A 13,183-nucleotide genomic window follows, 5' to 3' on the forward strand; every position below is an offset into this window, starting at 1 on the left:
ATTCTGAAGCTGACTTTGATGTTACCTGTGTTGTGTGAATTCTCCCAATTGAGTATGACGTCATGTCAGAAATCACTGAGGATGAAGAAGATTTCACTGAAGAAATGGCTGATGTGTTACTATATTATGAATAATGGTTGTGTCGAAGTCTAACATGTTATGCTTGTGATACCTAATTATCATATGAAGAGTCATCTCAAACCTCTATTTATCGAGGCTAAAGTTAACAAAATTGGAGTAAACAAAGTACTAGTTGATGGTGGTGGTGCTGTGAACTTACTACCTTAATCCCTCCTGAAGAAGATTGGCCTGTCAGAATCTGATTTAAAGCCAAACAATGCGGTGCTCTCTTACTACGAAGGAAAATTTGGAAGTTCTTTTGGAGTTGTTGAGGTTGACTTGGTGGTGGGAACTGTAAAGAGATCAACATTGTTTCTGGTAGTTGCTTCGAAGGCTAATTACAATCTGTTGCTGGGAAGGGAGTGGAAACATGGTGTTGGGGATGTTCCTTCAACCATGCATCAGAGACTTGCCCTTTGGAGGGAAGATGGTGTGCTGGAAAATATTGAAGCTGAGCAAAGTTACTTTATTGTTGACGTTGACAACACCACCAAAAAGAACTTTGACAAACAATTGGCGAAAATTACGCCATGTGCTACTTCTGAACTTGGTTATAAAGACCATGACAATTTCCTTTGGTCCATGAAACTTCACTCAAAAGATTGTTTCATATGGAGGAAAGAAATTATGGACGAAGAGGAAATTCTTAGGACTGCAGCCTCTGCTTACTCAAAAGCCCTGGTTTGGGGACGTCCTGAGATTGGGGTCTCACAAACTGGGTGGGATGATAATGATGATTAATGATGTCTGAACCCAATGGGACAAAATTACGGCTTAAGTAGCCGAAACTAAAGAAAACGCAGATTTAGATACCGAAATTGAACAGGAAGAGTTTATTAATAATGCTAATGACAATTTTCAGTATAGTTCGATTGAAGGCCAGAGGTTAGATTGCATCTATGAGGATGAACCTTTGGGTTTCGAGAAAGATCCAATGGGGTCAGCCAAGAGAATGCAGGCACAAGATCCTTTGGAAGAGGTTGATATGGGTGATGGTCTAGTAAAAAGACCGACGTACATTAGTACCAAGATCGACAAAGACTTCAAAGTTCAGATCATCGAACTTCTGAAGAAATACAAAGATTGTTTCGCTTGGGACTACAATGAAATGCCAGGTTTAAGTCGATATATGGGCGAACTCAAGTTACCTATTCGACCTGATAAGAAACCAATGAAACAAACTCCGAGAAGGTTTGCACCACAAATTTTGTCAAAGATCAAAGAAGAAATCCAAATACTCTTGAAATGCGGGTTCATCAGAACTGCAAGGTATGTAGATTGGTTAGCTAACATAGTTCCTGCTGTTAAGAAAAATGGACTCTTAGAGTCTGTATTGATTATAGGGACTTAAATCAAGCTACTCCTAAGGATGAATATCCTATGCTAGTGGTAGAAAAGCTTGTCGATTCAGCAACAGGTTTCGAATATTTGAGTATGCTAGATGGTTATTCTGGCTATAATCAAATCTATATTGCTGAAGAAGACGTGTAGAAATCTGCTTTTAGATGTCCATGGGCCTTAGGTTTCTATGAATGGATAGTCATTCCTTTTGGATTAAAATCATAGATGGCATTGTTGTTAAATCATCTGCTGAGAAGGATCACTTAGATGGCAGGTTTACATAGATTGCATTGTTGTTAAATCATCTGCTGAGAAGGATCACTTAGATCACCTTTAACAATCATTTGAAAGGATGAGAAAATTTAGATTGAAAATATCAATCAAAACAAAACAAAAGCAATCTTTGAAACAAAACCGCCGTCTACAAAGAAAGAGCTTCAAACTTTTTTAGGAAAAATCAACTTTCTCAGAAGATTTATCTCAAATCTAAGTGGCAAAACTGAAGCTTTCTCGCCACTACCTCGACTGAAGAAAGAAGTTGTATTCAAGTGGGAACCAGAACATCAAAAATCTTTCGACGAGATCAAGGATTATTTAACAAACCCACATGTTCTATTACCTCCTCTTAAGAACAAGGTGATTAAATTATATATAGCTGCTTCAGAATGTACTGTAGGGAGTATGCTAGCACAAGAGGATGAAAATGGCATAGAAAGAGCCATTTATTATCTTAGTAGGGTTTTAAATGATGATGAAACAAGGTACCATCCAAGTGAAAAATTGTGCCTGTATTTGTATTTTTCTTGTACAAAACTTAAGCAATATATAAAGCATGTTGATGTTTATGTTTATTCTCATTTTGACATAATCAAACATATGTTGTCGAAACCAATACTACACAGTAGAGTTGGTAAGTGGGCTTTGGCACTTAAAGAGTATTCATTGACTTACCAATCTCTAAAATCTGTTTAGGGTCAAATTGTTGCTGATTTAATTGTCGATCATTTCGTGGTCGAAGAAACATTAAATTTTGTAGTTGTTCAACCATGGAGACTTTATTTCGATGGCTCTAGCCAAAGAAATGTCACTGGCATCGGAATTTTAATCATTTCACCTGAAAACATCCCTACTAAATCAAATTTCGACTTGATAAGTTTTTCTCTAACAACGAGGCTGAATACGAAGCCTTAATAGCAGGGCTTAAAATTTTGCACGAACTGGGGGCAAAACATGTCGAGATCAAAGGTGACTCTCAATTAGTTGTAAAGCAATTGACAAAGGAATTCAAATGTGTTAAAGAAAACTTAACCTGTTACTTTGTCACTACCAATGTGTTATTGAAACGTTTCGATCGGGCCAACAATCAACATGTACCACGGATCGAAAACCAGGAAGCAAATCACTTAGCGCAGATAGCTTCGGGTTATAGGATCTCTGAAGTAAAATTTGAAGAACTCATTAAGATAAGAGAAAAACTTGCTTCGACCGAATTAGCTCTGGATAAATTTTCAACACCAAAAAATGGGTGGGCCGGGGTAAGAGAGTCGAACAGATATACAGATGGTGAAAATTACACCGAAATTTTTGCCATTGACAATTTATCAGATGATGATTGGCGAAAACCATTTGTTGAATACTTGCAAAATCCTACAGGTAACACTAGTCGAAAAACTAAGTATAGAGCATTAAGCTATGTGATTGTTGGAAATGAATTGTTCAAAAAGTCTCCAGAAGGAGTTCTTCTTAAATGTCACAATGAAACTGAGGCATATTTAGCAGTTTCCAATACTCATGGTGGAGGATGTTGTAACACTCTGAAAATTTATATTTAATTGTTGAATTATGTTAGTTAGAGAAATTCTCGGGTTTAAGATTAAATTGATGTTATGATGTTTAAAAATTTATGTTGAATATGAGAGAATAGATTATGATGGTTAATGACGTACTAGGAAGATCATCAAGTTGAGGAAGAAAACAAATAAATAAAAATTATACAGGAAAAGGGGGAGGTGTCGAATAAAAGTAAATAATTAAGTGGGGGAGGGAGGAGTAAAAATAATAGGAAATAGAAATAAGTAGAATAATAGTAGGAGGCTAGCCCAAGTATAAATAGAGAATTAACAATCAGAGTTCTCATTATCTACTGAACATGAAAAGGAATAGAAGAGACGAGCGGAGGCAGAGAAAACCCTAGTGCAACAAGGTCAAGCCAAAACCAGAGTTTTCAAAGGAGTCGAGGTAAGGGGGAGATTCCTACCACTTTAGGGTGTTTAATTCATGATGATTCATTTATTATGATGTGTTATTTATGATGGAATTATGGTGATGAACAAAGGTAATGATGTTGTTACGAATGGAATTTATGAGATCAATTTAGGGTTTATAATTTGAAGTGTTTAATCTCGAAAGAGTAGGTAATCCGATGAGATAATGGAAAAGTTAGTGTTGTTCCCTATCAATTTAGGATCAAACGAGGTCAAGAACAGAGGTTTATAGCCAAGTTAGGAGCATATTCGAGGGTAAAAACGTTGTTTTCTGAGTTCTGAAATCGTCCCAATCGTGCCACGATTGAAGCCCAACGTGCCACGATTTTTCCAGAAACGAAACCCATTTTTGATCTGTCCAAACGTGCCACGATGGGAACTCAATGTGCCACGATGCAGTGTGGACTTAGACTATTTTTAACCTATTTTTATGCCTCCAAAGGGTTCCTAAAATGTATAGTAAGGCCCCAAATCAATAAACTTAATTGAGATGGATTTAATTAAGGGTTATAGGAGTGATTTCTTTTGCCATAATGTATTTAAAATAAGATGGTCTTCAAAAGTATTAGAGAAGAGTAAAGGCGGAGATAAGATGATGAAATAACTATGACAACATGATAACAAAATTTATTTCTTATGTATCCTAATGTATAATATGATGTGAATTCTCACCCCTTGCTATTGTTTGTGTGTTTGGTGACTGTACCTTTGGGGTACAGATACTCAGGAAGAGGAGAATTAGCTTTGCGGGACGCTTAGAAGGTGGCAACGGGATTATACCTCCGTAGCTATTTATCTTTACCTTTAAGTAGCCGAATAAATGCGTGCTCTGATCTGTAACACTTGGGTTGGGGTTAAACGTTGAATGTCTTTATTTTATGATGTTAAAGAACCATGACTTTTTATGTTTCTAATCAGTAATTGCTGATGGAGGATTTGTTGTCTTTGAATTATGAAGTTTTTATTTAAAGTATTTTCTATTGTTGAGTATGATGCACAATTTATTTTATTTGATGTATGACAGACGAATGACGAAATGTAACATCCTTTTTATCTTAATATATACTTATTATTAAATAAAAACAATGTCGGGAATTAGGGTGTTAAATAGTTGGTATCAGAGCAGGTCGGTCCATCCGACCTATTACTTTAAAATGACATTCTACCCTGTAGGCGACATGTGTATAGAGCACTGTAGATGCCTAACTTTTAAGTGTGCTTGTTTTGACAATGCAGATACGATATGGCTGAGAGGAATGATCAAGCAATTGCAAATGCCATGACTGCAGTGGCTCAAGCCTTGAATAATGCATTGCAAGGCCAACAGAACCAACAAGGAGAAGCTGATGAGCTCCATCTAGATCGGTTCATGAGAACCAAACGGCCTACCTTCAAGGGGAGGTATGATCCAGATGGTGCGCAGAACTGGTTACAAGGGATTGAGAGAATTTTTAGGGCGATGGCGAGTACTAACGCACAAAAGGTTAGACTAGCAACACATATGCTGGCAGAGGAGGCTGAGTTCTGGTGGGAGAATGCTCGTCAGAGGCTTGAGGGTGCAGGTACTGTGATTACATGGGAAATTTTCAAGGAGGAATTTTTGGGAAAATACTTTCCTGCTGATGTGCGTAACAAAAAAGAGATTGAATTCCTTGAACTGAAACAAGGGAATATGACCGTGGCAGAATATGCTGCGAAATTTGAAGAGTTGTCCAGGTTTTGCACCTACATTAATGCAGCAGAAGCAGAGGTTTATGTTTGAAATTTGAGAATGGACTACGCCTTGAAATCAAGCAGTTCATCGGTTATCAACAGATTCGTCAATTCTCTTCTTTAGTGACTGCCTGCAGAATCTATGAGGACGACAGTAAGAAGAGGACCAATCATTACAAAATTGCCAGTGAGAGGAGTAGAGAACAAGGTCGTAGCAAGCCTTATAATGTTCCAGCTGATAAGGGAAAAGTGAAACTTCAACAAAATGGTACGAGTGAAAAGGGAACAAGTGAGGGAAACAACCGCCCTCCTCTGAGGTGTTTTAGTTGTGGTGCTGAGGGTCATCGTGCTTCAGAGTGTAAAGAAGGTGTTAAGTGTTTTAACTGCAACGAATTGGGGCACATTAGTACTAATTGTCCAAAGCCGAAGAAGATACAGAATGGAGGGAAAGTATTTGCTCTGAGTGGGACAGATGTCCCTAGTTCTGACAACTTGATTCGAGGTACTTGTTCCATCAACAATTTCCCTTTAATTGCTATTATAGATACTAGAGCTATGCATTCTTTTATTTCTCTTGATTGTGTTAACAGACTAAACCTTGTGGTAACTTCTATGTCGGGTAGTATGAAAATAGATACACCAGCTAGTGGCTCAGTAACAACCACCTTAGTATGTAGGAATTGTCCGTTGTCTATTTATGGAAGGGATTTTGGGATGGACTTGGTTTGCCTACCTCTGAGTCACTTGATGTTATTTTAGGAATGAACTGGTTGGAATTTAACCGTGTCCACATCAATTGTTTCACTAAGAGTGTGTTGTTTCTTAAACCGGAAGAGGAGAGGAATTCAAAATTTGTAACGGCTGGAGAGATAATGACGTCTTTAAAGGAGGATGCACAGTTATTCATGATGTTTGCTTCTCTGAAGTTAGAAAGTGAGCCCAAGGCTTTTGATCAACTAGTAGTGTGTGATTTCCCGGAAGTGTTTCCAGAAGATATTAGTGACTTACCATCGGAGAGGGAGGTTGAGTTCTCCATAGACTTAGTACCTGAGACTAGACCTGTGTCAATGGCACCCTATAAGATGTCTGCGACGGAGTTAGGTGAATTAAAGTGTTGTGAAAGTGACTCAAAATTGGAGTTTGGGGGCCAAAAATTGATGTTTGCTGAAAGCAAAAATCGGGGCCCGAATGGAAAAAATCGGGGCCCGATTTTGGCTGTCTTTGGGAGCAGTTTGGTACTGGAAAAATCGGCGCCCGAATGGTAAAAATCGGGGCCCGATTTTGCGTGCTGTTATTTTTCAGAAACGTATTTTTGGGCCAGATTTGGTACAATTTTATGGGAGTTACTTTTACTATAAATATAGGCATTGTATCAGTGTAAACTTTGAGATAGAGGGGGCTGAAACAAGGGTTTAGAAAGGCAACAACAAAACTAGGGTTTGTATAGAGTTTGTCTCTTTGGAACAAACACTAGGTTTTGAGGGTTGATTCACCTTGGGAAACACTATTAGGATTGAGTCTCTTGGTTACGGGAAGAGGCTGGGATTTGGGTAGAATTAGGCGGGAGACTTATTCTTGTAATCCATCTCTTTTGTAACGTTACTCATCATATAGTGGAACGGAGGGCTGCTCTCTCCCCCAGACTAGGTCAATTTGGACCGAACTGGGTAAACAGATTCTTTGTGTTCTCTCTTCTTCTTTTCTCTTGCTGTGTTGTTTTCTACTTTTGGCTTGTGATTATAACTGTTCTATTCACTTTGATTATTGGTTGCTTTATTATCCCTTGCTCCACACATCAAGTTGTTATTGGTGTGAGTTTTCTCATCGAATCCGCAACATAAAGAAACAATTGGAAGAATTATTAGGGAAAAAGTTTATCAGGCCTAGTGTCTCACCTTGGGGAGCACCCGTGTTACTTGTTAAAAAGAAGGATGGCAGTATGAGGCTATGTGTGGATTACCGTCAGTTGAATAAAGTCACTATTAAGAATAAATACCCTTTGCCCAGAATTGACGACCTGCTGGATCAGTTGACGGGAGCTTGTGTATTTAGTAAAATTGACTTGAGGTCAAGGTACCACCAGATACGGGTGAAGTCGGAAGATTTACTGAAGACTGCCTTCAGAACCCGATATGGTCATTATGAGTATTCGGTGATGCCTTTCGGAGTGTCCAACGCGCCAGGAGTGTTTATGGAGTATATGAACAGAATCTTCATCCGTATTTAGATCAGTTTGTTGTAGTATTCATTGATGATATTTTGGTGTACTCTAAATCGGAGGAGGAACATGCAGAACATTTGCAAATAGTGTTACAGACTTTAAAAGAGAAGAATTTATAAACAAAAATGTCCAAGTGAGAATTTTGGCTGAAAGAAGTGAGTTTCTTGGGGCATGTAATTTCATGTGGTGGGATATCGGTTGACCCTTCAAAAGTAGATGCAGTTTTGCAATCAGAAGTTTCTTAGGTTTGACAGGATATTATAGGAGATTCATCGAAGGGTTTTCGGAAATGGCGTTACCTTTAACACAATTGACTCGGAAAGGAGAAGTTTATGTGTGGGATAGGCAATGCGAAGAAAGCTTTCAAGGACTTAAGAAAAAATTGACAACGGCGTCGGTGTTGGTACTACCAGACCCAAGTAAATCTTTTGTAGTCTATTGTGATGCATCTAATAGGGGATTGGGGGGTGTGCTTATGCAAGATGGGCATGTTGTGGCTTATGCTTCAAGACAACTGAAGATACATGAGAGGAATTATCCGACACATGATTTGGAGTTAGCAGTTGTGGTGTTTGTACTAAAGGTGTGGAGACATTATTTTTATGGGTTGAGGTTTGAGGTGTTTAGCGACCATAAGAGCTTGAAATATTTATTTGATCAAAGAGAGTTAAATAGGAGGCAGCGGAGATGGTTGGAGTTCTTGAAGGACTATGATTTTGAACTGAGTTATCATCCAGGGAAGGCCAATGTAGTAGCTGATGCCTTGAGTAGAAAGTCCCTGCACATGTCGGCACTTATGGTTAAGGAGATGTAATTAATAGAACAGTTCGAAGACATTAGCTTGGTCTGTGAAGTAACACCTAGTAGTGTGAAGTTGGGTATGCTGAAGCTAACAAGCCAAGTGTTAGAGGAAATAAAAGAGGGACAGAAAATATATTTGGAGTTAGTTGACCGCTTAACATTAATCAACCAAGGCAAGGAGGTGGATTTTAAATTAGGCGAAGATGGAATTTTGAGATTTCGAGATAGGGTTTGTGTGCCAAATGTGCCAGAACTAAAGCAGAGTATTTTAGAGGAAGGTCACAGAAGTAGCTTAAGTATACACTAGGGGGCCACTAAGATGTATCAAGATCTTAAGAAGATATTTTAGTGGGCAGGCATGAAGAAGGATATAACTGAATTTGTGTATGCTTGCTTAATTTTTCAAAAGTCAAAAGTAGAACATCAGAAACCGTTTGGATTGATGCAACCCTTGAGTATTCCAGAGTGGAAGTGGGACAACATTTCAACGGATTTTGTGGTGGGTTTTCCAAAGACCGCGAAGGGGAGTGATTCCATTTGCGTCATCGTGGATAGGTTGACTAAATCAGCTCATTTCTTACCCATCAGAATAAATTACCCACTACAAAGGTTAGCGGAAATTTATATTGAGCAGATAGTAAAGTTGCATGGTGTTCCTTCGAGTATTGTTTCGGATAGGGATCCAAGGTTCACATCAAGGTTTTGGGGAAGTTTGCAAAGTGCTTTGGGAACTAAGTTAAAACTGAGTTCTGCATATCACCCGCAAACTGATGGTCAGACCGAAAGAACCATCCAATCATTGGAAGATTTGTTAAGAGCATGTGTGCTGGAACAAGGAGGGAGTTGGGATGCTTACTTGCCATTAATTGAGTTTACTTATAACAACAGTTTCCATTCTAGTATTGGGATGGCACCATTTGAGGCGTTGTGTGGTAGGAGATGTCGAACACCTTTGTGTTGGTACGAGTCTAGTGAGAGTGCAGTGTTGGGACCGGAGATTGTTCAGCAGATGAAAGAAAAAGTTAAAATGATTCGAGAGAGAATGAAAGCATCGCAAAGTAGAGAGAAGAGCTATCATGATAAGTGAAGGAAAACATGGAGTTTCAGGAAGGGGATCATGTGTTTTTAAGAGTCACTCCGGTGACAGGCGTTGGACGTGCTTTGAAGTCTAAGAAACTTACTCCACGTTTCATTGGCCCTTATCAGATTACAAAGAAGGTTGGTGAGGTGGCCTACCAAGTTGCTCTACCACCGTCACTTTCAAATCTTTATGAAGTGTTCCATGTGTCTCAACTTAGGAAGTATGTTCATGACCCGTCTCACATAATCCAAATGGATGAGTTACACGTGAGGGACAATCTGACTGTTGAAGCATTACCTTTGAAAATAGAAGATAGGGAGGTGAAGGTTTTGAGGGGCAAGGAAATTGCATTGGTAAAGGTGACATGGGGAGGGCCAGCCGGAGGAAGCGTAACATGGGAGCTGGAGAGTCGGATGAAAGAATCCTATCCGGAGTTATTTCCTTCAAGTAAATTTTCGAGGACGAAAATTGTTTAAGTGGGGGAGAGTTGTAACACTCTGAAAATTTATATTTAATTGTTGAATTATGCTAGTTAGAGAAATTCTCGAGTTTAAGATTAAATTGATGTTATGATGTTTAAAAATTTATGTTGAATATGAGAGAATAGATTATGATGGTTAATGACGTACTAGGAGGATCATCAAGTTGAGGAAGAAAACAAATAAATAAAAATTATATAGGAAAAGGGGGAGGTGCCGAATAGAAGTAAATAATTAAGTGGGGGAGGGAGGAGTAAAAATAATAGGAAATAAAAATAAGTAGAATAATAGTAGGAGGCTAGCCCAAGTATAAATAGAGAAATAACAATCAGAGTTCTCATTATCTACTGAACGTGAAAAGGAATAGAAGAGAGGAGCGGAGGTAGAGAAAACCCTAGTGCAACAAGGTCAAGCCAAAACCAGAGTTTTCAAAGGAGTCTAGGTAAGGGGGAGATTCCTACCACTTTAGGGTGTTTAATTCATGATGATTCAGTTATTATGATGTGTTATTTATGATGGAATTATGGTGATGAACAAAGGTAATGATGTTGTTGAACGAATGGAATTTATGAGATTAATTTAGGGTTTATAATTTGAAGTGTTTAATCTCGAAAGAGTAGGTAATCCGATGAGATAATGGAAAAGTTAGTGTTTAGTTGTTAGGGTAACCCTAGGCAATGTTCCCTTTCAATTTAGGATCAAACGAGGTCAAGAACAGAGGTTTATAGCCAAGTTAAGAGCATATTCGAGGGTAAAAATGTTGTTTTCTGAGTTCTGAAATCGTCCCAATCGTGCCACGATTGAAGCCCAACGTGCCACGATTTTTCCAGAAACGAAACCCATTTTTGATCTGTCCAAACGTGCCACGATGGGAACACAACATGCCACGATGCAGTGTGGACTTAGACTATTTTTGACCTATTTTTATGCCTCCAAAGGGTTCCTAAAATGTATAGTAAGGCCCCAAATCAATAAACTTAATTGAGATGGATTTAATTAAGGGTTATAGGAGTGATTTCTTTTGCCATAATGTATTTAAAATAAGATGGTCTTCAAAAGTATTAGAGAAGAGTAAAGGCGGAGATAAGATGAGTTAGAAATAACATGAACTATAGCAAACCAAGAATATGAAGATAGAATTATAGGGTATAGACAACAATAATGAGGGACTAATACATGAGGATAGGATCTTAAGAACGTAAGAAGCTAGATGCATAGACGAAAATCATTATGTGGGGAATAGAATAGTGAAAGTCTTAAAGATTGAAAGAGAAGAATATAATTGTGTTTGTATGAGTAATAGATGTAGAGGACGAGGGTAAACTAATGAAAGACATAAGTTTTAAATATGGTATAAATATGATAAAAATCATGAGTAAGACATGAGTAGACGAGTATATGGCGTTAAATAATGATGAGTTACTAATGACGTAAGGTGATGATGTAAAATAAAGTTGTTAATGTTAAAGACGAATGGTGCGGAAGGATGTATGACTAAAAATGACGAATGACCATGATGTAAGGATGATATGTAGATTATGGGTCTTCTAAATGATGTTTTCAGTGTGTCTTCATGCATCATATCATATTGCATAATGACGAATGAAGAATGATGAATGACGAATGACGGATGTAAGTTCAGGAACATACCTCTGACTTACATCATTATGACGATAGGATCCGGTACCGGCATGCATATAGGTCTAGGAAGTATGTTGCATATAAGTCATAAATAGGCAAAAGGTGGTATGTGCTAATGATGTGAATTGTTGTGCATGTTAAATTTGAGTGCATTATGATGTATGTGTTTTTTTTTATGGCTCTCTGAAGTCAATGGTGTAAATATTAATGTAGAGTGACTGATGATAAAATGATGATATAACTATGACGACATGATAACAAAATTTATTTCTTATGTATCCTAATATATAATATGATGTGAATTCTCACCCCTTGCTGTTGTTTGTGTGTTTGGCGACCATACCCTTGGGGTACAGATACTCAGGAAGAGGAGAATTAGCTTTGCGGGACGCTTAGAAGGTGGCAACGGGATTATACCTCGGTAGCTATTTATCTTTACCTTTAAGTAGCCGAATAAATGCGTGCTCTGATCTGTAACACTTGGGTTGGGGTTAAACGTTGAATGTCTTTATTTTATGATGTTAAAGAACCATGACTTTTTATGTTTTTAATCAGTAATTGCTGATGGAGGATTTGTTGTCTTTGAATTATGAAGTTTTTATTTAAAGTATTTTCTATTGTTGAGTACGATGCACAATTTATTTTATTTGATGTATGACAGACGAATGACGAAGTGTAACATCCTTTTTATCTTAATATATACTTATTATTAAATAAAAACAATGTCGGGAATTAGGGTGTTACACATGTGGATCTCATCAAGGTGTGTATTGACCAACTATGCTAAAAGATTGCATAGACTTTGCTAAAGGGTGTTTATTAAGAAGTGTTTATTAAGAAGTGTTTATTATGAGATGTTAATCAAGAAGTGGTTATTAATTTCATTCAAAATCATATTTTATGTAGATTTGGAATTCCATAAGCTATTACCATTAATCAAGGATAATTTTTCACAGGATAGAAAATGGTACAATTTTCCAATCAAACAGGATTAAAACTGTTAAATTCGACACCATATTACGCTCAAGCAAATGGTCAAGTCGAAGCAACCAACAAAATTATTACCACTTTAATTAAAAAGAAGATAAAGGATAAACCAAAGAGTTGGCATAAAATCATTGATAAAGCTTTATGGGCTAGTCAAAACTCACCTAGAGAGTCGACCAATACTACTCCTTTTAGACTTACATTTGGACATGATGTTGTGTTGCATGCAGAGATTTGTCTTCAATCCACTAGGATCCATAGATAGATTGAATTTCCTGTTGATCATTATTGGAATATGGTTAGGGATGAGTTGGGCAATTTAGACGAAGAAAGGCTAAGGGCCTTAGATATCCTTATGAGGCAAAAAGAAAGGGTAGCCAAGTCCTATAATAAAAAAGTCAAGTCGAAAACATTTGATGTAAATGACATGGTTTAGAAAGTGATTTTGCCTATGGACAAGAAAAATGAAACCTTAGGTAAATGGTCTCCTAGTTGGGAAGGACCATGGAAAATCCTAAGAGTAATTTCGAATAAT

The 13,183-nt window shown here is 37.7% G+C and overlaps 1 protein-coding gene across 1 annotated transcript; it reads left to right on the top strand.

Moving 5' to 3' along the window:
• Positions 1-9,555: 9,555 nt before the first annotated feature.
• Positions 9,556-10,114, top strand: LOC146906838 (uncharacterized). The gene is made up of 2 exons (XM_085728971.1): positions 9,556-9,988; positions 10,074-10,114. Exons 1-2 carry the CDS (start codon positions 9,556-9,558, stop codon positions 10,112-10,114), a joined length of 474 nt encoding a protein of 157 aa, XP_085585097.1.
• Positions 10,115-13,183: the final 3,069 nt, after the last annotated feature.

Source organism: Medicago sativa, chromosome 7, assembly GCF_051527215.1.
Source record: "Medicago sativa cultivar Bolivia chromosome 7, Bolivia_mono, whole genome shotgun sequence".
Lineage (NCBI taxonomy): Eukaryota > Viridiplantae > Streptophyta > Magnoliopsida > Fabales > Fabaceae > Medicago > Medicago sativa.